Raw genomic sequence first — 24,161 nt, forward strand, 5'->3', positions numbered from 1 at the left:
TGAGTCACAATCCTAGATTTGCATGAGAGTGCAGCCCCTATTGGTGGGTTGGTAACGCCACGTCACAATCCCGGATTTGCATGTAGAAAGGGGATTGGGAAGAGGAAAAGTCAGCTTAGCAGTTGTGTGGGGTGAGAAGGGGAAGCTCGCAGCAGTTCTCAACCTGTGGGTCCCCAGATGTTGTTGGACTACAACTCCCATCATCCCTAGTGAGCAAGGCCAGAGCTCAGGGATGATGGGAGTTGTAGTCCAACAACATCTGGGGACCCACAGGTTGAGAACTGCTGCCTAGGGGGTTAGATACATGGGAGAGAGAAATGGTGGGGAGGTTGGTGAGTGGCGCAGTCAGGACGAACCGAAGGCCATACGAAGAGGCCTGCTGGATTAGGCCAATTGCCCATCTGGTCCAACATCCTGTTCTCTGGGAGCGGCCGCCGAGACCACATAACACCGATCTTGAAAGACCTACACTGGCTCCCAGTACATTTCCGAGCACAATTCAAAGTGTTGGTGCTGACCTTGAAAGCCCTAAATGGCCTCGGTCCAGTATACCTGAAGGAGTGTCTCCACCTCCATCGTTCTGCCCGGACACTGAGGTCCAGCTCCGACGGCCTTCTGGCGGTTCCCTCACTGAGAGAAACCAAGTTGCAGCAAACCAAGCAGAGGGCCTTCTCAGTAGTGGCACCAGCCCTGTGGAACGCCCTCCCACCAGATGTCAAAGAGAAAAATAACTACCAGACTTTTAGAAGACATCTAAAGGCAGCCCTGTTTAGGGAAGCTTTTAATGTTTAATAGGTCATTGTATTTTAGTGTTTTGTTGGAAGCCGTCCAGAGTGGCTGGGGAAACCCAGCCAGATGGGCGGGGTATAAATAATAAATTATTATTATTATTATTATTATTATTATTCTCACAGCAGCCAACCAGATCCATACCGGAAGCCTGCAAACATGACCTGAACTCAACAGCAACTTTCAAACTTAATTTCCTGGATTAAAGGGCATCTGACCCATCTATGGAGAACCTCTTCCCCCTGGAGTAGACTTCACATGCAAGGAATCACACCGTTTCACCTGGCAGCTAATCCGCAGGCCTTTATTTCTGACTCCAGGCCACCAACATGGCGACTCTTGAGAATCAAGCCTGGGAATTCAAACATTCTTGCCTGCCCTTGGCAGTTGTGGGAGACCACAGGAGAAGAGAGCACTCTGGTGGGTTCCCCACAGGCGTCTGGTGGTGGGCCACTGTGAGGACAGGATGCTGGACTTGACGCGCCCCCAATGGCCTGATCCAGCGGGCGCTCTTTTTCTGTTCTTCCCAGCATGAGCTGGGCGGTTTGGCTTCTACACTGCTGGCGACGGCTTCTGTTCCTGCCTCCTTGGCTCTCTCTCAACACATTTGGTGGCCTCACGCCGCCCATTGCCTCTCGCCCGAAGAAAGGAAAACACATTTGGCGTTCTGGGCATCACCTGGGGTCCCGATTGGGCAGGGAGGGGGAAAGCCACCTGCAGCTCATTGTCTTAAGGCAGACCAAGGCAGAGGCTGCCAGCTCCTGTCTGGTGTTTCTCCTTTTTTGTTGTCGTCGCAATGACAAAAGCAGGATCCGGAGACATTTATTTTATTTTGTAGAAAGGGTCTTGTCAGAGTGAGAAGACTTAATTAGGCATCCGGGGGAACTGGAGAGAAAGGCTGGGCGTATAATTATTTCCATCAGCAGCCCAGCTCTGAATCTCCCCCCCTTTCACCCTACTTTCCCCATCCCCTCAATTAACTGGGCCTGGGTGGAGGAATAAAACCACATCAGCCATCGTGGGAGGGGGGAGGAGATTGAGCTGGGGGCGCTCTGAAATGACCCCCATCGCACAAATAATACACACACAGAGGGAGAGGCAGCCCTGGCGCATTTTCTCCCGGCTTCGGGAGAAACAAAAGCTGGAACTGCAACCCCAAACAGCGTCGGCCGTAATTGCAAGGCTCCCAAGCCTGCTTTGATCGGCATGTGAAAAGGCCGGTTTGTGTGAGCAGAGGCGTTCAAAGGAAGTGTTTGCTCAAGCCCCGGATCCGGTGGGGAGGGGGCGCAGGCGTTGCACCTTGGGCTGGGATCCGAGTTCAAGGACAGCTAGCCCTCTCCGCAATTCCCCACCACAGAGATACAGACAGACAGAGGCAGGTTCTGGGAAACTGGGCTTCCAGGTCAAAGGTTGGGGTAGGCTTATCTGTCCATAGGAGAGTCGCTCCTTGCTCATTACGCTTGTCCTTTTCTTTTTCTTTTTTTGTGAGAGGAATTTTAATCAGTTTCCTCTAGCAAAATTCATCAAGAGGAAGACACTAGCCAAAATCAACGTATTAGCATCTTGAGACTGTTTGGAACAATCTAGAAGCGCCCTTACTATGAAATTGTAATAATTAATAATTAGTCAAACCTTCATTTCAAAATCCCCCGCTCACCTTAATCCCTCAGCTACCTTGCTTCAGTATTTAAATGATGTCAGTATATGTGTCCCAGAGTAGAGAGACTATGGAATTTACAGCTATGAGTACAATGTGCAATGGGGAAATAAAACTTTAATAAATTACCAGGCAAGTTCTTAAAGAAATGGGAGTACCTGATCACCTCATCTGTCTCCTGAGAAATCTCTATGTGGGACAAGAAGCTACAGTTAGAACTGGATATGGAACAACTGATTGGTTCAACATTGGGAAAGGAGTACGACAAGGCTATATATGGTCTCCCTGCTTATTTAACTTATATGCAGAATTCATCATGCGAAAGGCTGGGCTGGATGAATCCCAAGCCGGAATTAAGATTGCCGGAAGAAATATCAACAACCTCAGATATGCAGATGACACAACCTTGATGGCAGAAAGTGAAGAGGAATTAAAGAACCTTTTAACAAGCGTAAAAGAGGAGAGCGCAAAATATGGTCTGAAGCTCAACATCAAAAAAACGAAGATCATGGCCACTGGGCCCATCACCTCCTGGCAAATAGAAGGGGAAGAAATGGGGGCAGTGAGAGATTTTACTTTCTTGGGCTCCATGATCACTGCAGATGGTGACAGCAGTCACGAAATTAAAAGACGCCTGCTCCTTCGGAGAAAGGCGATGGCAAACCTAGACAGCATCTTAAAAAGCAGAGACATCACCTTGCCAACAAAGGTCCGTATAGTTAAAGCTATGGTTTTCCCAGTAGTGATGTATGAAAGTGAGAGCTGGACCATAAAGAAGGCTGATCGCCCAATAATTGATGCTTTTGAATTCTGGTGCTGGAGGAGACTCTTGAGAGTCCCATGGACTGCAAGAAGATCAAACACATCCATTCTGAAGGAAATCAGCCCTGAGTGCTCACTGGAAGGACAGATCGTGAAGCTGAGGCTCCAAGACTTTGGCCACCTCATGAGAAGAGAAGACTCCCTGGAAAAGACCCTGATGTTGGGAAAGATGGAGGGCACAAGGAGAAGGGGATGACAGAGGACGAGATGGTTGGACAGTGTTCTTGATGCTACTAACATGAGTTTGACCAAACTGCGGGAGGCAGTGGAAGACAGGAGTGCCTGGCATGCTCTGGTCTATGGGGTCACGAAGAGTCGGACAAGACTAAATGACCAAACAACAGCAAACTACCAGGCTAACAAAAATCTATCCATATATTAAATCAACCCAGTGATAGATGCAGGATGTGCCCCGGGGTCATGATAACAAACAAGAGGCTATTTACGAGACACAAGAGGGAAGGAGATGCAATCAGATGCCAAAGGTGTTTTCTCCACAATAGGCCACATACAGGAAGCCATCCTCGTCCTTCTCCTTCTCGTAAAGCTATCCCATTGTCAGGCTGGATTGCGGGACAGTCTACAAAAAGGAATATTGCCTTCATCTTCCGGATGATCCCCATAAACTGAGCCACAGTTATGTCAGATGGAACCAGGTACTTCCGCTTGTCAGTGTCCTCAATCTGAGAGCCCGAGACCTTTTCAACAATCACCGGGACGCAGTCAGGGTACTTGGTCCGGATCTTGGTGGACTCCACGCAGTGGTGCTCCAGGGGTGGTCCTCCTTGAACATCCACTTCATGGCGCCGGTGCGGACGGGCGGGGGAAGGAAGGGAGGGGCCGGCCTGCCAGTCTTCCTCTTGGTCCGTCGGGCCCGTAGTGCCACCGTCACAACAACAACCTCGCTTGTCCTTTTCTGAACTTTTTCTAACACTCCAGTATTTTGGAATTCACCTTTTCCACAGCTGCAATACACTGGGTCGACGTTTTTGCTGAGCTGTCCACTCAGACCCCAAGGTTCCTTTCCTGGTCAGTCACTGCCAGCTCAGACCCGATCAGTGTCTATTTGAGATAATAGGGGTGTTTGTCCTGTTGGGAACTTTCTTCCCAAATGAACCACATTTGCCCTTTTAATGCCCTTTCACCCACTTGGGAGAGATCCTTTCGGAGCCCCTTGCGGTCCCTTTTCTCTTCTTACCACCTTGAACAATTTGGGGGTCATCAGCAAGCCTGGCCACCTCACAGCTCACCCCTGACTCCAGGGTCATTCATGAGCAAGTTAACAGTTCCAGTTCAGGCCCCTTGAGAGACCCCACTTCTTACACCACTGTTGCACTCAGGTGCTCCTCATGGGCTTCCCATAGGTATCTGGCCTGGTCCAGGATGCTGGACTGTGTGGGCCTTTAGCCTGATCCAGCAGGGCTGTGAGTACTGTCCATTTATTCCTAGGGTCCCTCTGGGTGCCCATTCATCATGCATTCATGTTTATTTGTGCTCATGATGAGATCAGGGTGGTTTAGGCTTGCCAGGTCTGGAGCAGCCCAGACCCCGAGATTTCAGGGCCCAAACCTGAAGCCTGGTGATATTACAGGAGGAGACCTCTGGAGATGGAGGTTAATTGGGAGAGGGGAACAAAGGAGGGCAGAACCCAGAATGCCTATCCTATAATTTGCAGCCAGCTCCTCCTCTTCAATTAAATACATTCTCACCCACCCAGACGTCCTGTAACCCTAGGCTGGTTATACGCAACATCATTTTCAATATGTTTGTGACTGCAAACATTTCAGAGTGGTCGTCGTACTGCTTTGTTTCCAATCAACGCATTTCTCTTAACTTGCTGCCGAAAACCCGTAACCTTTTCTACCATTAATGTTCCAGCTTATTTTTTTGCTGCGCTACAGTGCAAAAGAGCCCCTCCAGGAGGCAACAGCACAATAACCTTGGGGGAGCGTCACAGAGCAACTAATAAAGTGGAATGTGGTGTGGATGAGTCAGTATTAATCCACCACTACTGCATTTTTATTATTGCATCCATGACATATTGCAGAATATATCCCCCACTCCTGCAGCAAAAAAAAGAAGAAAAAGAAAAGGGGGGGGGAGAGGTCCTGCAATCTGGAGATGCCCAAATTCTCTTCCTCCTGATCCTCAACCAGTTACTGGCCCATAAGCCGTTCTTATCCCATGTTCCAACCAGGCTTGGCTTATATTCTTATGATCAGAACGTCCAAAACCTGCCATATGTTCCTACGCAGACGCCCATCGAGTCACATGAAATCTGCAAGTAGATCTGTACCTGCCTGCTATTTGGCTCTCATCTACATAAAGATGCTTTAAGAAGCTGCACGTTTTCCACACATGACGAAGCAGCAAAGTTCCTGCTTGTTCAGGGTGATGGTCTGAGTGCAGATTTCAGAGCAATTCCCGCATGAAAGCCTTTTCCACATTGCGGGAGTTTTGCCATCTATGAAGCCACGGGGTGTGTGAAAGATGCAAAGTGTCATTCCATCATCTCTGTTGCTCATGGTAATGAATTGTTAATTGCTATTATTGCGATTAATTTTTAACAGAGCAGACTTCCTTATGCAGCTATAAATAAAATAAGCTGCTCCGACATCATAAGAACGTGACTTCTGCCAGCTTGGGGCTGCTCAGCTGACTAGAGTCACATTCTGCCTGGAAGCATCTCTCCAGGGCCACCTTCTCCATCATCCTTTGAAGAGTCAGCATGGTATAGTGGTTAGCGTTACGGACTAGCACCTGGGAGACCCGGGTTCAAATCCCCTCTTGGATGTGAAGCTCACAGGGTGACCTTTGGCCTGTCACGCCTCTCAGCCTAACCTACCTGGCAGGGTTGTTGTGGGGGTTAAATAAGGAGGAATAATAATAATAATGATGATGATGATAATAATAATAATAATAATAATTTATTTGTACCCCGCCCATCTGATTGGGTTTCCCCAGCCACTCTGGGCGGCTTCCAACAAAGATTAAAAATACATTAAAATGTCATACATTAAAAACTTCCCTTCAGATGTCTTCTAAAAGTCTTGTAGTTGTTATTCTCTTTGACATCTGGTGGGAGGGTGTTCCACAGGGCGGGTGCCACCACCAAGAAGGCCCTCTGCCATGGCTTTTTGCAGGGAGGGAACCACCAGAAGGCCCTCGGCGCTGGACCTCAGTGTCCGGGCTGAACAATGGGGGTGGAAACATACTGGGAGGGAGAGAACCATGTGTGGAGGCTTGAGCTCCTTGGAGGAAAAACTGGCGTGTGAATAAGCAGTCAACAAAAATAAATCCCTGGTTCTGCCAGGGAGGCAGCCGAGGACTTACTACATGCAAAAATGCAGAGGGCAGTTCCTACCATTAGGCAGAGTGACCCAACTGCCTCAGGCACCAAAGGCTGGGAGTCTCTTCCTCCTGAGCTCTCTGACCAGACCCTTTTGTTGGAGAAGGTAGCTGTACCTTGTCCTCTACCCTGCTGGTCTCCCTAGGGCGCTGCCCAGTGCCCCATTGCTTGTACTGAACTACGGTAGGATTCACTACGCTTTGTAGAATGGGTGGCTCTAAGTCAGGGGTCAGCAAACTTTTTCAGCTGTGGGCCGGTCCATCGTCCCTCAGACCATGCAGTGGGCCAGACTATATTTTTTTGGGGGGGATGAGCGAATTCCTATGCCCCACAAATAACACAGAGGTGCATTTTAAATAAAAGCACACATTCTACTCATGTAAAAACACCAGGCAGGCCCCACAAATAGCCCAGAGATGAATTTTAAATAAAAGGACACATTCTACTCATGTAAAAACATGCTGATTCCTGGACAGTCTGCGGGCCGGATTGAGAAGGCGATTGGGCCGGATCCAGCCCCCGGGCCTTAGGTTGCCTACCCCTGCTCTAAGTGTTCGACTGTCCTCAGACAGCAAAACATCTTGCAAATGTGTTTGGTGCCACAGTGAGATGGGGCCTTTTGCTTCTTCCTCAAAGTGATAAAGGGGATGGAGAGCAAGCCTTCCGTTTAAGGGCATTGAGGAGGTTTAGCCTGGGGGAAGAGAAGACTGTGGGGTGATGAGAACCACCTTCAAATATCTGAAGGGCTCTCACACGGGAACATTCTATACAAGATCTCAAAGTAGCTGTTTTACTACAAAGGAATTTCAGAAATAGACTGGAAAGAGAAGCTGCTGAATTGCAACTCATTACCAAACTCAAAACCATGGAGAGACCTGGTCTGAACAGAGACATTGGATTCTTATCTCATTATACATGACTAAGCCATTTCTCACCTTCTCACCCCTTGCCTTTTCCTGTAAGACCTATTACAGTTGTTAAGAGTCATCAACAGGCTCATCTCAGCTATCTGCCAATCTCCCATTCCCACCACCCTTCTGAGTAATACCCCTCCGCACCTTCTCACTATATAGAAGGATCTGGCAACTTCTGTTTCAGTGTATCTGAAGAAGTGTGCATGCACACGAAAGCTCATACCAAGAACTAACTTAGTTGGTCTTTAAGGTGCTACTGGAAGGGATTTTTTTATTTTGACGGGAAATGGAGCAAGCTTGTTTTCTGCTGCTCCCAAGGCGACAACCTGAACCAATGAATACGTTTCCGAGCCCAATTCAAAGTGTTGGTGTTGACCTTTAAAGCCCTAAACGGCCTCAGTCCTGTATACCTGAAGGAGCGTCTCCACCCCCATCGTTCAGCCCAGACACTGAGGTCCAGCCATAGCTTGCCTTTCTTTGCGGGAAATTCCCTTATTCCTGCTGCTATCCTGGATTGTTAGATATCCCGTAGACTGTCTCTGGGACAGGTGAGGCTGCTGATCCCTTATTTTCAAATCTGAAAGTTGACAGCTATGGGTCCAGCTCCGAGGGCCTTCTGGCAGTTCCCTCATTGCGAGAAGTGAGGTTACAGGGAACCAGGCAGAGGGCCTTCTTGGTGGTGGCGCCCGCCCTGTGGAACGCCCTCCCATCAGATGTCAAGGAAATGAGCAGCTATCTTATTTTTTAAAGACATCTGAAGGCAGCCTTGTTTAGGGAAGTTTTTAATATTTAATGCTGTATTGTTTTTAACATGCGATTAGGAGCTGCCCAGAGTGGCTGGGGAAACTCAGCCAGATGGGCAGGTAATAAATAATAAATTATTATTATCATTATGGATTCAAATGACAAGAAAGGAGATTCTGGCTGAACGTTAGGGGGGCGGGGAGCTTGTTTGACAGTGGAATGGACTCCCTCGGAAAGTAATGGACTCTTCTTCATTTGGAAACGGAGGTTGGATGGCCATAAGTCAGGGATTGCTTAGCTGTGGTCCCTCCATTGCAGGGGCTGGACTAGATTACCTTTGGTGCTCCCTTCCAACTCTACAATGGTAGGATTCCGAGTATTTTGCAAGATCCAGAAGCTCATTTGCTTCTGGGCACTACAGGACTCAGCCCTCAGGACATGCTTCCAGTGCTAGGGGCTTGGGACACTCAAAAAGATGCTTTTTATACAGAATCTCTGTGACCAAACAGAATTCCCCTCCCCCTGGTCTCTCCCAAGTCCTGGTCCAGCACTCTCTAACCATTACACCACACAGCCACATGACTCTAGTTTCCTGCCTGGGGTGACTCATGCTGAGTGTCTTGTGGGTACTGATGCAGTCAAAGCGACATCTGTTGCTTGCTAAAGCTCAAAATAAGCCAAAAGAGTCCCATTGTGTCATGAAAGCTGAGAGAGAGAGAGTGTGTGTGTTATGTACTAAGCTTGGATCCTAGAACAATAGGCAAGTAGGATCCTAGAATGCAACAACTGATTGGCCTGCAGGAAAAGACCAATCAGGCTTTAGGAGGAAAGCAGAATCAGCCAATCAGACGGGACTCATTGTGTAAATAATGTATATTAGAGAGGCTCTACCTCTCTTTCAAATCAGAACCAGTGAAGGCGGTGAAGGTCCTGTGTGAGTGTCTGGAGGCAGTTGGAGGATGGATGGCGGCTAACAGATTGAGGTTGAATCCTGACAAGACAGAAGTACTGTTTTTGGGGAACAGGGGGCGGGCGGGTGTGGAGGATTCCCTGGTCCTGAATGGGGTTACTGTGCTCCTGAAGGACCAGGTGCACAGCCTGGGAGTCATTTTGGACTCGCAGCTGTCCATGGAGGCGCAAGTTAATTCTGTGTCCAGGGTGACTGTCTGCCAGCTCCATCTGATACGCAGGATGAGACCCTTCCTGCCCGCGGACTGTCTCGCCAGAGTGGTGCATGCTCTGGTTATCTCCCGCTTGGACTACTGCAATGCGCTCTGCGTGGGGCTGCCTTTGAAGGTGACCTGGAAACTGCAGTTAATCCAGAATGCAGCAGCTAGACTGGTGACTGGGAGTGGCCACCGAGACCACATAACACTGGTCCTGAGAGATCTGCATTGCCTCCCAGTACGTTTTCTGATCACAATTCAAAGTGTTGGTGCTGACCTTTAAAGCCCTAAACAGCCTTGGTCTTGTATACTTGAAGGAGCGTCTCCACCCCCATCGTTCTGCCCGGACACTGAGGTCCAGCTCCGACGGCCTTCTGGCAGTTCCCTCATTGAGAGAAGTGAGGTTACAGGGAACCAGGCAGAGGGCCTTCTTGGTAGTGGTGCCCACCCTGAGAACACCCTCCCTTCAGATGTGAAGGAAATAAGCAGCTATCCTATCTTTAAAAGACATCTGAAGGCAGCCCTGTTCAGGGAAGTTTTTAATATTTAATGCTGTATTGTTTTTAACACTCGATTGGGAGCCGCCCAGAGTGGCTGGGGAAACTCAGCCAGATGGGCGGGGTATAAATAATAAATTATTATTATAAAAGCCTGAGGTTTGGGGGGCAATTCAATCACTGTTTTACAAGCTACAATAAAGAGCTTGAAATCGGCAGATGAAGATGATGGAGTTTTTGGAGCTGGCTGATATCACCGGGAGAATCCGCGACCAGAAAGAACAGGAACACCAAGAAGACTGGAAGAAATTTAAAGACTATTTGAATAAATATTGTAATATTAAAGATATGTAATCACTCGAAAGAATTAATTAGGCCTAGGATTAAATTAGGATTAAATATATAAATAAGAAAATGTACAATAAGAAAAGTTAGGAAATATGATTATGACTGTGATATGGTTTTATGAAACAATGATATTGGAAACTGCTATATATAATTACTAAGAAATTCAGATGGAAGAGATTTGAGGAAGTCAAATAATATGTTTATGAAGATGGATCTTAACTAATTAATTAAGTGTTAGTGTAGTGATGATTTGTTGTATTTTATGTTCTATATTCTTTTTTCTTTTTTCTGTTTCAGTCTTTTTCCTTTATTATTGTCAACTTTTTCTTTTGTTATGTCTATGTATGGAAAATAATAAATATTATTATGGGGGGGAAATAAGGAGCTTGAATTCACTCCAGGACTCCGAGTATATTTCAGAGAGAGAGAGAGAGAGAGAGAGAGAGAGAGAGAGAGAGAGAGAATGAGAATGGAGGAGGAAGAGAGAATGAAAAGGAGCAGGGGAAGAATCAGTGTGGGGCGGAAAAGAGCGACGCCTTCTTCGGCAAAGGCACCCATCCCTCACCTGCGTCTCGGAGAGGTTGAGCTGCCGGGCGAGTTCCGTCCTCTCTCTGCCCACCACATACTGGCAGCGCTGAAACTCCAGCTCCAACCGGTAGAGCTGCTCAGCGGTGAAAGAAGTCCTGGTCCTCTTCGGCCGGTCCAGGTCCAGACCTTTGGGAAGGACGATCTCCCGGATGGTCCCTTTGGCATCTGGGGGCAAAAGCAAAGGGGAGGTCATCGGAAAAGGAGAGGAGCCCACGCTGGATCAGGCCAGTGGCCCATCTAGCTCAGCATCCTGTTCTCACAGGGTCTGACCCTGGGGAAACAGCAAGCAGCATTCGAACGCAAGACCACCTTCTCCCCTCCTGTGGTTTCCAGTAACTGGTCTTCAGAAGCAGGGCTGCCTCCAACTGTGGATGACAGAGCCTAGGAATCCTGGCTAGTCGCCATCGACAGCCCTCTCCTCCACGACTTTGTCTAACCCTCTTTTAATGTCCCTGCCTCTTGTGGGAGGGAGTTCTATAGTCTAACTCTGTGCTTCCTCTGCCTCTTTTATCTGTCCTGAACCTTCCAATATTCAGCTTCATTTGATGTCCATGAATAAGCAAATAAAATAAAAATAAATAAATAAATTTCATTTATACCCTGCCCTCCCTGGCCAGAGCCGGGCTCAGGGTGGCTAACACCAATAAAATCACAGTAAAAACATGAGGGGGGGGGCCCAATTTAAAATAAATTGAATTTAAAATGCAATTTAAAATGCAGCCTCATTTTAAAAGTAGCCCATAGATCAAGACCGTAAGGGGAGGGAAACATAAGGGTCAGATTGAGTCCAGATGGAGTCCAAAGGCCAGGCGGAACAGCTCTGTGTTGCAGGCCCTGCGGAAAGATGTCAAGTCCCACAGGGCCCTGGTCTCTCGTGGCAGAGCGTTCCACCAAGTCGGGGCCAGTACTGAAAAGGCCCTGGCCCTAGTGGAGACCAGTCTAACCACCTTGCGACCTGGGACCTCCAAAGTGTTGTCATTTGCGGACCTTAAGGTCCTCCACGGGACATAACAGGAGAGGCGGTCCCGTAGGTACGTGGGTCCTAGGCTGCATAGGGCTTTAAAGGTCAAAACCAGCACCTTAAACCTGACCCTGTACTCCACCGGAAGCCAGCGCAGTTGGTAAAGCGCTGGATGAATGTGATCCCGCGGCAAGGACCCAGTAAGGAGTCTCGCCATGGCATTCTGCACCCGCTGAAGTTTCTGGGTCAGTTTCAAGGGCAGCCCTGTGTAGAGCGAGTTACAATAATGAAGCCTGGAAGTGAGTTGTATAGGATCCAAAAGGCAGCAGTCTGATTGGTCCTAGAATGATAGGATCCAGAATGCAGCAGTCTGATTGGTCCTAGAACAACAGGATTCAGAATGCAGCAGTCTGATTGGTCCTAGAACAATAGGATCCAGAATGCAGCAGTCTGATTGGTCCTAGAACAATAGGATCCAGAATGCAGTGGTCTGATTGGTCCTAGAACAATAGGGTTCAGAATGCAGCAGTCTGATTGGTCCACAGGAGCCACCCAATCCAGCTCCAGGTGGAAGTGAATCCGCAACCTGATTGGCCCACAGGAGAATCCCAGAATTAGCCAATCAAGTGGGGCCCATTGTGTAAATAATGTCTATAAAGCAGACATTCTGGGGTAACTTCCATTCCTCCTCACCACTATGAGCTGAATAAAGAGCATGAAATCCACTCTCGACTATATTTCATCCCCCATGCCAGCATCTTCTGTTTCAGCCAGCAGGGCTGTTTGTTGTATTCTACAACTGCTAATTACTCTCCGCTTGACTAATATGATGGTAAACGTTTCTTCGCCTTTAAGGCACCGCAGGACCCTTGGTTGCTTTTCCTGCAAGAGAGGGATGCAGATTCTACCTCTCTGGAAATTGAGTTCGGTTCATATTGCTCTGGGATCCCTTGGGATGAAGGCTGGTCTAGGCATGAGTGGGAGAGAGAGAGATTGCTTTGCTGCCATCTCGATATACGTCCCAGTTGTGGTGGCTTGAAAGAGATTGAGAATGCCTGTGCAGCAAGTCCAAAAACGCCCAGAGTGGTTTAGCAATCAATGCCTCTTCCCAGGGAACTCTGGGAATTGTAGTTCTGTGAGAGGAGGAAGAGGGGCTGTTTGACACCTCTCAGCGCCCTTAGCAAACTACAGCTCCCAGAGATCTTTGGCAGTATCCTAGCACTTTAAATGTGTGGCATGAATGAGGCCTTAGGCGCTCCTCTAAGGCTCTGTTCACACTCCTTATGCAATCCCAGAGGTGGGTTTTCCATCTGTGTTCACACAACCCTTATCCAAAATGCAAATATATCCTGTATTTTGTTGTAAGGTGCTGCCTTTCGATGTGCTGTAGTTCCAGCCAGCTGCACACCAGTGGGAGCCCTTAAGCTTTCCAAACTTTTCATGTTGGCAACGTACTTTTTAGACACAGTAAATCAATTTTACTAGCAAACTGGAGGTTAAATTAACCCATCTCCAGCCTTGGGAGGTGTGTGGGGAGCAGTCAAGTCCTCATGACACACAGTTTGGAAAGCTCTGCCTTAAGCGGTTCCTGTTTCCTCTCTAGCCAAGGTGTGAACACTTTAGCATTAGGGTGAAGATATCAGTCCCTGAAAAACAACAATTTCACTACCTCCAAGGCAAGGATGTGAACAGACACATCAAGGCAAAGGGACACCTGCCGGCTGAAATCACACACTGCAAGTCAAACAACAAAGGCAGAAGGTGCCTGGTGGAAAAGCAAAACAAAACTAGGGTGGCAAGGGGTGAATTGGGCTGCCTGAGCTCAAACTCATATCTCTCTCTCTCTCTCTCTCTCTCTCTCTCTCTCTCTCTCTCTCTCTCACACACACACACACACACACACACACACACACACAGCCGCCCACTTGTCAATCCTCTGATGTCCCCATAATGCATGGTGGTGGCCTTATCACGAATAAGTTCCATGGAAGTGAGAGCTGGACCATCAAGAAGGCTGATCGCCGAAAAAATGATGCTTTTGAATTTTGGTGCTGGAAGAGACTCTTGAGAGTCCCATGGACTGTAAGAAGATCCAACCTCTCCATTCTGAAGGAAATCAGCCCTGAGTGCTCCCTGGAAGGACAGATCCTGAAGCTGAGGCTCCAAGATTTTGGCCACCTCAGGAGAAGAGAAGACTCCCTGGAAAAGACCCTGATGTTGGGGAAAATGGAGGGCACAAGAAGAAGGGGACGACGGAGGACGAGATGGTTGGACAGTGTTCTCGAAGCTACAAACATGAGTCTGACCAAACTGCGGGAGGCAGTGGAAGACAGGAGTGCCTGGCGTACTCTGGTCCAGGGGGTCACGAAGAGGCGGACACGACTAAACGACTGAACAACAGCAACAACAAGCTCTTTTATACAGTAACAAACCACACACAGCTGATGAAGCTCCTTGGGGCAAATCCAGGGGAATATCCAGGAATCCTTGTCTTGTCTGCCTGTGCCAGCATCTACCAGTGCCAGTGTTCAAATGATTTAATGTTGTACTCTTCTAAGGAATACGTTAGATAGAAAAAGACAAGAGAAGATGAAGAAGTTAGAATGTGAATGTACTACGGGACTGACAAAATAGGAATTGCATTTTGTACATGCTGGACTCGGTGGTATAAGCTACATTTTAATACGTTATGTCATGATGTTGATTTTGACATTATGAGAAGCTGTATCTATTTTTGAGAAGTAGTTTCTAGTAAATAGCTTTACAGTTGTTGTTATACGGCCTATTATGTTTACGGGTTTTTTTCAATGGATTTGCGTAATAGAGGAATTCTAGTGGTTTTGATTTTGGGCCTGAGTTCAAGTCACGCTGCCCAGGGAGATCCAAGCTGACCCAAGCAGTGCTTGAAGCCACCCTTGGTCAGCTGATGGACGGGGACTTCAAGCCCCGCTTGGATCAGCTACTGATTGGAATAATGAAGCCTGGGTAACCCTAGAGAAGCTTGAAGTCATCACTGACCAGCTGATTATACTATGAGGCTGCCTGCTTTTCATGGATGAGGGAATGGTTTCAACAATAAGAAGAGCCTGTTGGATCAGGTCAATGGTCCATCCAGTCCAGCATTTTGTTCTCACTGCGGCCAACCAGGTGCCCTTGGGACTTCCAGCAACTGCTGCCTCCACTTGTGGATCCAGACCGTTAACTATTAACAGACCTATTCGCCATGGATTTGTCCTACCCTTTCAAAAAGCCACCTAACCCAGTGCCCCTTGTGGCAGTGAGTTCCATAGGTCAAATATCCATTGTGTGAAGAATAACTTCCCGTTGCCCATTTGAACCTCACGGCCATCCTGCCTCCTTACGTGACTGGATTACCTGCCATGGATGTTCTAGCTGAGGTTCCTGCATTGTAGGGGTTGGACTAGATGACCCTTGGGGATCCCTTTCCACTCCACAGTTCAATTCTTCTTAGTGTATTAACTTTGTGTGGTTTGGGAGCTGCACGGTCAGGGGAAAAACAATCCTGTCCAGGGTTGTAAAGACTGCGGAGAGAATAATTGGGTGCACTCTTCCCACCTTGGATCAAATCTATGCTTCCAGGTGCCATAAGAAAGCTGCAGAGATAGCGCAGGATAGTGCGCACCCCGGAAATGATCTCTTTCAGCTCCTGCCTTTTGGACAAAGGTCCAGGGTTATAAAGACTAGGACTAGCCGCCTGAGAAACAGTTTTTATCCAAATGCGATTTTGGTTTTAAACGCAGTGTAAGGTAGTCTCTGTGGGAGTATATTGTATTTAATTATGGGGTATCCGAGTTTTTAGGGGGCTAACCAGGTTGGGATAGCAGGCTTGTTGGTTTTTGAATGTCTGATGTAGATTTTTTCCATTTCGTTGTTCTGTATGGGACAATGACAATAACGATTATCGTATCATATCATAGTATTAGCATAGCATTGTAAGAAAACTTTCCTTCCGTTATCTCCACCCCCATTCATACTTCACAAACTGCACTTCTCAACTTCAGCAGGGATTCCTACGCTGTAGATCATTGAGCTCCATGGAGAGAGAAAGTGGGACACAGCTGCCACTGTTCTTAAGTGTTTTAAATACGTTTTTATTTTATTTATTTTATCACTTTTGTATTTGCCAGTGTGAGCTCCTTTGGGAGGAAGCAGGGGATAGATGTTTAACGAACGAACGAATATTGAAAGCACAGATTTAAAGATTGCCCATCCAACTTGCACTTGGGAACAAAACTGCCTCTTTTTCCAGCCCCTTTCCTTTCCTTTATACAGTGGTACCTCGGGTTACAGGCGCTTCAGGTTACAGACTCCGCTAACCCAGAAATAGTACCTCAGGTTAAGAACTTTGCTTCATGGTGAGAACAGAAATCATGCTTCAGTGGCGCAGCGGCAGAGGGAGGCCCCATTAGCTAAAGTGGTGCTTCAGGTTAAGAACAATTTCAGGTTAAGAACAAACCTCCAGAACGAATTAAGTACTTAACCTGAGGTACCACTGTATTGTTGTTCCCAAAGTGGGAGGTGCCACTCCTTGGGAGGCAATGGGATTACCTGGGAGGGGGTGCACACATATAATTATGTGTACTGGAGCATTAAAGGTAAAGGGGCCCCTGACCGTTAGGTCCAGTCGTGGCCGACTCTGGGGTTGCGGTGCTCATCTCGCTTTACTGGCCGAGGGAGGCGGCGTACAGCTTCCGGGTCATGTGGTCAGCAGGACTAAGCTGCTTCTGGCGAACCAGAGCAGTGCATGGAAACGCCGTTTACCGTCCCGCCGGAGCGGTACCTATTTATCTACTTGCACTTGACGTGCTTTTGAACTGCTAGGTGGCCAGGACCAGGGACCGAGCAATGGGAGCTCAGCCCGTTGCGGGGATTCGAACCACCGACCTTCTGATTGGCGAGTCCAAGGCTCTGTAGTTTAACCCACAGTGCCACCCGCGTCCACTGGGGCAGTAGGGAGGAGTAAATGACTATCAGACTTTTAAAAGCTGTTATTGCTGGATCAAGTACATCCATTTTGTTGAATTAAAGAGTCTGAATGACTGTGAACATTAAGTTTTACTCTCTTGAATTTTATTGCGTTATCCTGCATTGCAGGGGGTCGGAATAGAATGGTCAATTCCAATTCTACGATTCCATGACCTTCCTTAAGTGGGTCATCAAACCACTCTCAGAATCACAGAATTGTAGAGTTGGAACCCAAAGGTCATCTAGTCCAACCCCCTGGATAAATGCTTTTCGTGGGGGAAAGGGGTCATTGGGAATGAGTTTATGGAACCGAGGAGCCGATGGTGCCCCCAAAGCTCAGGAGCCTCTGTTTTCGAGCTGGGCTGGCCTTTCTAAAAAGCGCTTGGAGGAACAAATTCTCAGAAATCACCTCTGACCCTCTCCTTGGACTGCCTTTGCGGATAAGACCCATGTACCTACGGGACCGCCTCTCCTGGTCTGCCCCGCGGAGGACCTTAAGGTCCACAAATGGAGGTCCCAAGTCGCAAAGTGGTTAGATTGGTCTCAACTAGGGCCAGGGCCTTTTCAGCACTGGCCCCAACTTGGTGGAACGCTCTGCCACAAGAGACCAGGGCCCTGCAGGACTTGACATCTTTCCGCAGGGCCTGCAAGACAGAGCTGTTCCGCCTGGCCTTTGGTTTGGACTCAGTCTGACCCTTCTGTTTCCCTCCCCTTATGGTTTTGATCTATGGGCTACTTTTAAAATGAGGCTGCATTTTAAATTGAATTTTAACCTGTATTTTAAATTTGTTTCCCCCCCTATTATGTATTTACTGTATTTTTACTGGTGTTAGCCACCCTGAGCCTGGCGAGGGCAGGGCATAAATAAAATTTATTTTTATTATTATTATTTATTAGAAGAGGGGGTTCATAAGTCACTGAGCTCAGCCCCATCTTTGGAAGGGCTGATACTTATTATACTGACTTAACCGTTTAAAACAGTTTCTAGATTCCTGCCTCTCCCCTTTCTTGGGCCAGCTTGCCAAAGCCGCAAAAACACAAACTGAAACGGGATGCAGCCGCTTTAAAATATTGAGTTTCAAGATGATGGCCTCAATTTATATTGTTTATTAACAATGGTGCCGTAATCTCCCTTCCAACTCAGTCGCAGCAGCCATAATGGAGAAATTATCTCAACGCTCTTGATCTGAAGGATATTATATACCCTGCGGATGGGAGCTTAATCTGTAATGTAAAAAAAAATCTCCAAGTCTGTTTCGATGCCATACGGAGAAGACTGCCTGCAAGCCTTAACATCTGTATATGCATTTGTCCTGGAAGACAAAACCTTACGCTTAGCAATTGTTCCTTAAAAGCAATTTCAACAAAGTTTGGAATAAATAAAATAAAACGTCTTGTGCAAAAGAAGAAGGAGGTTATAACAGACCCTAAAATCCATTTCATGAATTTGTATACTATTTTATGAAAATGGCTTATATTTCTTTTAAAAGATTAAGCTTCAGTGCATAAAGATATATTAAAAATTGAAGGTATATAAAGAGTCAGCGTGGCCTCACAGGGGTTAGAGTGTCAGACTAGGACCTGCGAGACCTGGGTTCAAAACCCCATTCAGCCATGAAGCTGACTTTGTGTGACCATTGGCCAGCTGGCCTAGCCAGATGGGTGGGGTATAAATAATAAATTATTATTATATTATTATATTATTATTATCTCAGCCTAACCTACCTCACATGGCTGTTGTGGGTTTTAAATGAGGAGGTCCTTGGGGAAAAAGCTGGGATAAATAATCAATAGATCAATACATATTGTAAAACGCAAAACAAATGAAGCATAAAAATTTCCTAGACTGAACACCACCACGTCATATTCCCCATCAGAATAATATATTATTTTCCTCAAAAAAAATGTTGAAATATACATTTGTTGAGAAACCAGAGGCCTTTCTTCTTGGAATAATAGGGTTGGAATTGCCCAGAAAAGATGTTAGATTGTCTTTGTATGCCACAACTGCAGCTCAAATTTTATTAGCCAAGAATTGGAAAACACAAGAAATACCAATAGAGGAGGAATGGCAGATGAAGATGATGGACTTTTTGGAGCTAGCTGACCTGACTGGAAGAATCCGCGACCAGAAGGAGAAGGAGCACCAGGAAGAATGGAAGAAATTCAAAGACTATTTATCCAAATATGCTAAGATAAATTAAGTAGAAATACTTGCAAAATAACAGATAGGCCAAGGATCTAAATATGTGAAATTAAAAAAACAATATGTTTAAAGTTAAGCTGAAAAGAGATAAAGATGTTAAGAGGATTAAGTAAATCTTGTGAAATACTATTTTGGAAAACCGTTACAATGATATATAATGAAATTCAGTCAAGGGAATTTGAGGAAGTCATTTAATTATGATATTAACAATGGATTAAGTTCAGTTATGATTTGTGTTTGTTTATTTGTCTAATAATGTGGAAAAGTAATTTTAAAAATTTTGGGGGGAAAGATATTATTTTCCTCAACCGCGTTCTAGTTTCTGCTGCGATGCCTGCAGATTTTGGCACTGTTATTTTGTGGAAATATGCCCATCCCTTTTAATAGGGTCTCAATCTTACGTGTAACAGATTGTTACTGGGTTGTTATTGTTGTTTTTAAAAAGGAGGAGGAATATTGCACCCTTTCTCTTTTGGATAATTATAGACCAGGGCCGTGGCAGAAAGCAGCCTGTCAAACCATCACCTGCCATTCCGCTATTCATGCAAAATCCATTGCACAAAAGGGCCCTTTCTTCAAAGGAGCATCTGAGGAAAGCATGCTTGTTCCCTGTGTCTCTTTAAGACTTCTGTCCCCTGCCTTTCCATATAGCATGGAAGGAACATTAAATGCAACAATCCAAAAAGAGAAGGGTCAATTCAATAAAATTTGAAAAGCAAGCGGCTAAAACAAAACAAAATTGCGTACGTCAGGCGAAAACCATCCTTTTCGAACCAGGCCTTTGGCTTCTAATGATCATTCTAGGGCAGTGGTTCTCAAACTTTCCCCCCTGCACCACACAAAATTGGCTTGCACCATGCCAAATTTTTCATTGATAAGAAATACGCTGGAAAACACAGCTAGGATTGTCCTCAGTATGACTTGATTCTCTTGCTCTCATTTTGAAAAGGTATCTATCCATATTCTGCAAATAATAATAAAACTGATACTATACCATACCCTCCAACATTTCTCCAGTGAAAATAGGGACGTCCTATTCAATAATAATAATAATAATAATAATAATAATAATAATAATAATAATGTTATTATTTTTATCCCGCCCAGCTGACTGGGTTGCCCCAGGCACTCTGGGCGGCTTCTAACATATATAAAAACATTAAAAATTTAAAAACCTTCTTATACAGGGCTGCCTTCAGATTTATTCTAAAGTTTGTTTAGTTACTCGCCTCCTTCGTCAAAATCCCCTTGGTTCCCAAAAGTCACCCCCCACCTGGTGGTGCAGAGGGGAAGTTGCCCCCCCCCCAATCTAATAAACGAATAAAAATACTTAATTAACCAACCAATTGCATCATGGATAACTTGGTTCTGTTCCCCCCACCCCCAGCATAAAGTCTGCCCCCGATAAAATGAATCCTGGCTACACCCAAGTCCCCCACTTTACCCTATAAAAAGTATCGTTCATAACAGAAGTTTCCTTGACTCACTAAGGAAGATAATAACACAATAAAATCCAGAGCAGTCACAATTAATTGCACACTAATGGTCTATTCAAAATCCAGTTAAAACTATTTAGTTTGATTGAGTCAACAAAACTGCTGAACTTGAAGCTGTGATACCAGCTAGGAGTGCCAACTTGAAATTTGTGGGTGCCCGGCCCCATTGTGGGGGATTTTGTGGGTGCTTGGGTACCCTAGGGAGTTTGGCACCTATCATACCAGCTTTTCAAAGTCTGGTAGTCATTTACACCTCCACAACCCCTCGGCTGCCCCTTTGCTTCTTAGCACCCCACTACAGGGAACGCAGGTGGCACTGTGGGTTCTTAAAGAAGAAGAAGAAGAAGAAGAAGAAGAAGAAGAAGAAGAAGAAGAAGAAGAGGGGGAGGAGTTTGGATTTGATATCCCGCTTTATCACTACCCGAAGGAGTCTCAAAGCGGCTAACATTCTCCTTTCCCATCCTCCCCTACAACAAACACTCTGTGAGGTGAGTGGGGCTGAGAGACTTCAGAGAAGTGTGACTGGCCCAAGGTCACCCAGCAGCTGCATGTGGAGGTGCGGGGAAGCGAACCCAGTTCGCCAGATTACGAGTCTACCACTCTTAACCACTACACCACACTGGCTCTCAGGTAAGTGGTTCAAATCCCCGCAACAGGGTGAGCTCCCGTTGCTGGTCCCTGCTCCTGCCCACCTAGCAGTTCGAAAGCACATCAAAGTGCAAGTAGATAAATAGGTACCACTCCGGTGGGAAGGTAAATGGCGTTTCCGTGCGCTGCTCTGGTTCGCCAGAAGCAGCTCAGTCATCCTGGCTACATGACCCGGAAGCTGTACACCAGCTCCCTCGGCCAGTAAAGCGAGATGAGCGCCGCAACCCCAGAGTCGGCCACGACTGGACCTAATGGTCAGGGGTCCCTTTACCTTTACCTTACCCCACTACAGAATTGCCCCCAGGGGCCGTCCCTCCTACTATGGGAGCAACTGGTGTAGATCTATTGCAAAAAATGATTTTCTTGAGAACCTGCTTTCATTCCAAAAATACAATATCATTGCAGGTTGATGCTGCAAGCTGATCCAGTTCGGTTACTGGAACGCAGCTATCCCACATTGCAAAACGCCAAGCCATTTTTAAACATTTCCTCCTTCAAATCTCAAAGCCGCACACTTTTTTTCTGCCCCCCCCCCCCACATTGCGCACGTCTTTGAATCTATAAAGGCGTTTCTGTCAATCTCCTCAGCCCTCAGCCCGACTCAGCCAATCCTAATCCAAAAGCAGAGCAAAGAGGTGTCCCCACTGCCGCCGCCATGTGTCTCTAAGCAGAAATGTTCTGATGCGCCCTGGCTCAGAGGAACAACAAGAGGAACAGTGGCCGGCAAGATGCCCTAATGGGAAGCCAGCGAGCAGGATCCGGGCACAAGAACAGCCCTCTCCCCTCCTGTAGTTTCCGGCAACTGATATTCAGAAGCATGGCTGCTGCCGGCCATGGAGAAGGAGCCTAGGATATATTGATATCCCTCTCCTCTATGCATTTGTCTAATCCTGTTTAAAAGCCATCTAGGTTGGTCATTGCCTCTTGTGGCAGAGAGTTCCATAGTTTAACTCTGTGCTGTGTGAAGAAGTGCCTTTTTTGTAGGGGTGATCCCCCATCATGGTGACATTGCAGTGGGTGGGTGTGCACCAAACAGGGCTCCCAATTCCTTCCTCCCCTAGGGACCATCATGTAGCTTCCAATTGTTCATTCACCTCTGCCTTGACCTTAAACTCAGCTCCTGCTTCACCAGAAGGCTGTTGGAGGAGCTGGACGTGACACACTTTAAAAAACCCCCCAAAAACCCCCACCCTGCCAATTTCTGAAAACTTCTATCTCAAAAAGAAACAGAAATTGGTTTGCTTGGCTCGCAACGAATCTCAGGGAGTCCAGGTAACACACACACATTTTATCCAGACATTTAACCTGCTGTTTTTGTATATCAGAAAACTTGCATCTCAACCTTTTTTTATTGCATTGCACAGGGAAGCGAACACCTGCGTGCAAGATCACAATGTGGCCTGGAAACACTATGACCTGTGAAATTGCCTCGCCACCTGTATGCCCAACTCTTCAGTCAGTGCTGGTGCAGTAGGCGCCACACGTAATATTCATTTATATGAAATCAATGTTTTCGTGCGGCAGCACACACACTTTGGAACTCCCTGCCAATTGACATCAAGGCAGGCGCCCTCCCTCATTTCGGCCCCTGCTAAAAGCATTGTTTTGTTTTTGTTTAGACAAGCGTACCCAGAAATGCTGGCGTGTTTTAATCTGTTTTCTTTTAGCTCTTTGTTGATTTTTAAAAAAATGTTTTTAACTGCTGTTTTATGGATTTATTTATTTTTTGTTTTATTCTTCTTGCAAACAGCTTTGAGGTTTCTTCTTGCATCCAAGCAGGGTGCAAATGTTATGAAATAAATTGAATCATTGAGGGAAGGTAGTCGGGAACACAGATGCACACCAGCAGCAAAGTACACACCCCAGGGAGTGCAATGGTTTTAGGAGCCCCAGGAAACATCTGAGAAGACTCCGTTTATTGTATCTTTACGCCTATGTTTGTGATATGCCCTGTCAATTTTGCGGCTAAAGGACCTGCCGATCAGAAGGTTGGCAGTTCGAATCCCCGCGACGGGGTGAGCTCCCGTTGCTCGGTCCCTGCTCCTGCCCACCTAGCAGTTCAAAAGCACGTCAAAGTGCAAGTAGATAAATAGGTACCACTCTGCCGGGAAGGTAAACGGCGTATCTGTGTGCTTCTCTGGTTGGCCAGAAGCGGCTTAGTCATGCTGGCCACATGACCCAGAAGCTGTACGCTGGCTCCCTCGGCCAGTAAAGCGAGATGAGCACCGCAACCCCAGAGTCGGCCATGACTGGACCTAACGGTCAGGGGTCCCTTTACCCTTTGCCTTTACTATAGTATTGTAAGGGGGAGGCGGTGAGCGAACTGCCTGCAAGTTCTGTGCTGCTTTATCGAGGGCTTGTGTCTGCCCACCGCCTCAGCCACCCTACAGCTGAGAGGCGGGCTGCGGAGGGGGGCTGCGGAGAGAGTTCACACAGCGCCCCCCTGCCCTGGGCACTTCCAACCCTCCAGGGAGGGAGGAGGAAAAACAGCTGCGAGAATATTGCTAGCGAAGAATTGGAAGAAAGAAGATTTACCAACTATCGAAGAATGGCAGGTGAAGATGATGGACTATATGGAACTTGCCGAACGGACTGGGAGACTCTGAGACCAGAGAGAAGAGATGGTGGAAGAAGATTGGAAGAAGTTTAAGGAATATTTGAAAAAAATATGTTCATATATAAATCTTTGAATAGCTTTGGAAGTGGATATAGGCTGTAGGGATAGAAGTAGAAGATAGTGTATTTTAAAATAGTATTATTTGTAAGTGATAAAATGTGAAGTTATTTTAAGTGATAAAAAAAAGATGGTTAGAAACTATGATATATGTAAACTGCTAAAGATGAAGTAAAATGAAAATCAGATAGGTGGGATTTGGGGAAGCCCAAAAAAGAAAGAAAGAAAGAAAGAAAGAAAGAAAGAAAGAAAGAAAGAAAGAAAGAAAGAAAGAAGGAAGGAAGGAAGGAAGGAAGGAAGGAAGGAAGGAAGGAAG

General features: G+C 46.6%; 1 protein-coding gene and 1 pseudogene across 2 annotated transcripts in view; both read right to left on the reverse strand.

The window, feature by feature from the left end:
• VAX2 (ventral anterior homeobox 2) overlaps positions 1-24,161 on the reverse strand; it is a 47,510-nt gene that overhangs the window by 3,452 nt on the left and 19,897 nt on the right. Inside the window, exon 2 of the mRNA XM_083458993.1 lies at positions 10,852-11,039. Within this exon, the coding sequence (XP_083315119.1) occupies positions 10,852-11,039 (188 nt within the window). The remainder of the gene's footprint in view (positions 1-10,851; positions 11,040-24,161) is intronic.
• Positions 3,620-4,167, reverse strand: LOC310686213 (gamma-aminobutyric acid receptor-associated protein-like 2; annotated as a pseudogene). The gene has a single exon. The product of its transcript is annotated as a gamma-aminobutyric acid receptor-associated protein-like 2 (transcript).

Source organism: Podarcis liolepis, assembly GCF_965112155.1.
Source record: "Podarcis liolepis genome assembly, chromosome: 9".
NCBI lineage: Eukaryota > Metazoa > Chordata > Lepidosauria > Squamata > Lacertidae > Podarcis > Podarcis liolepis.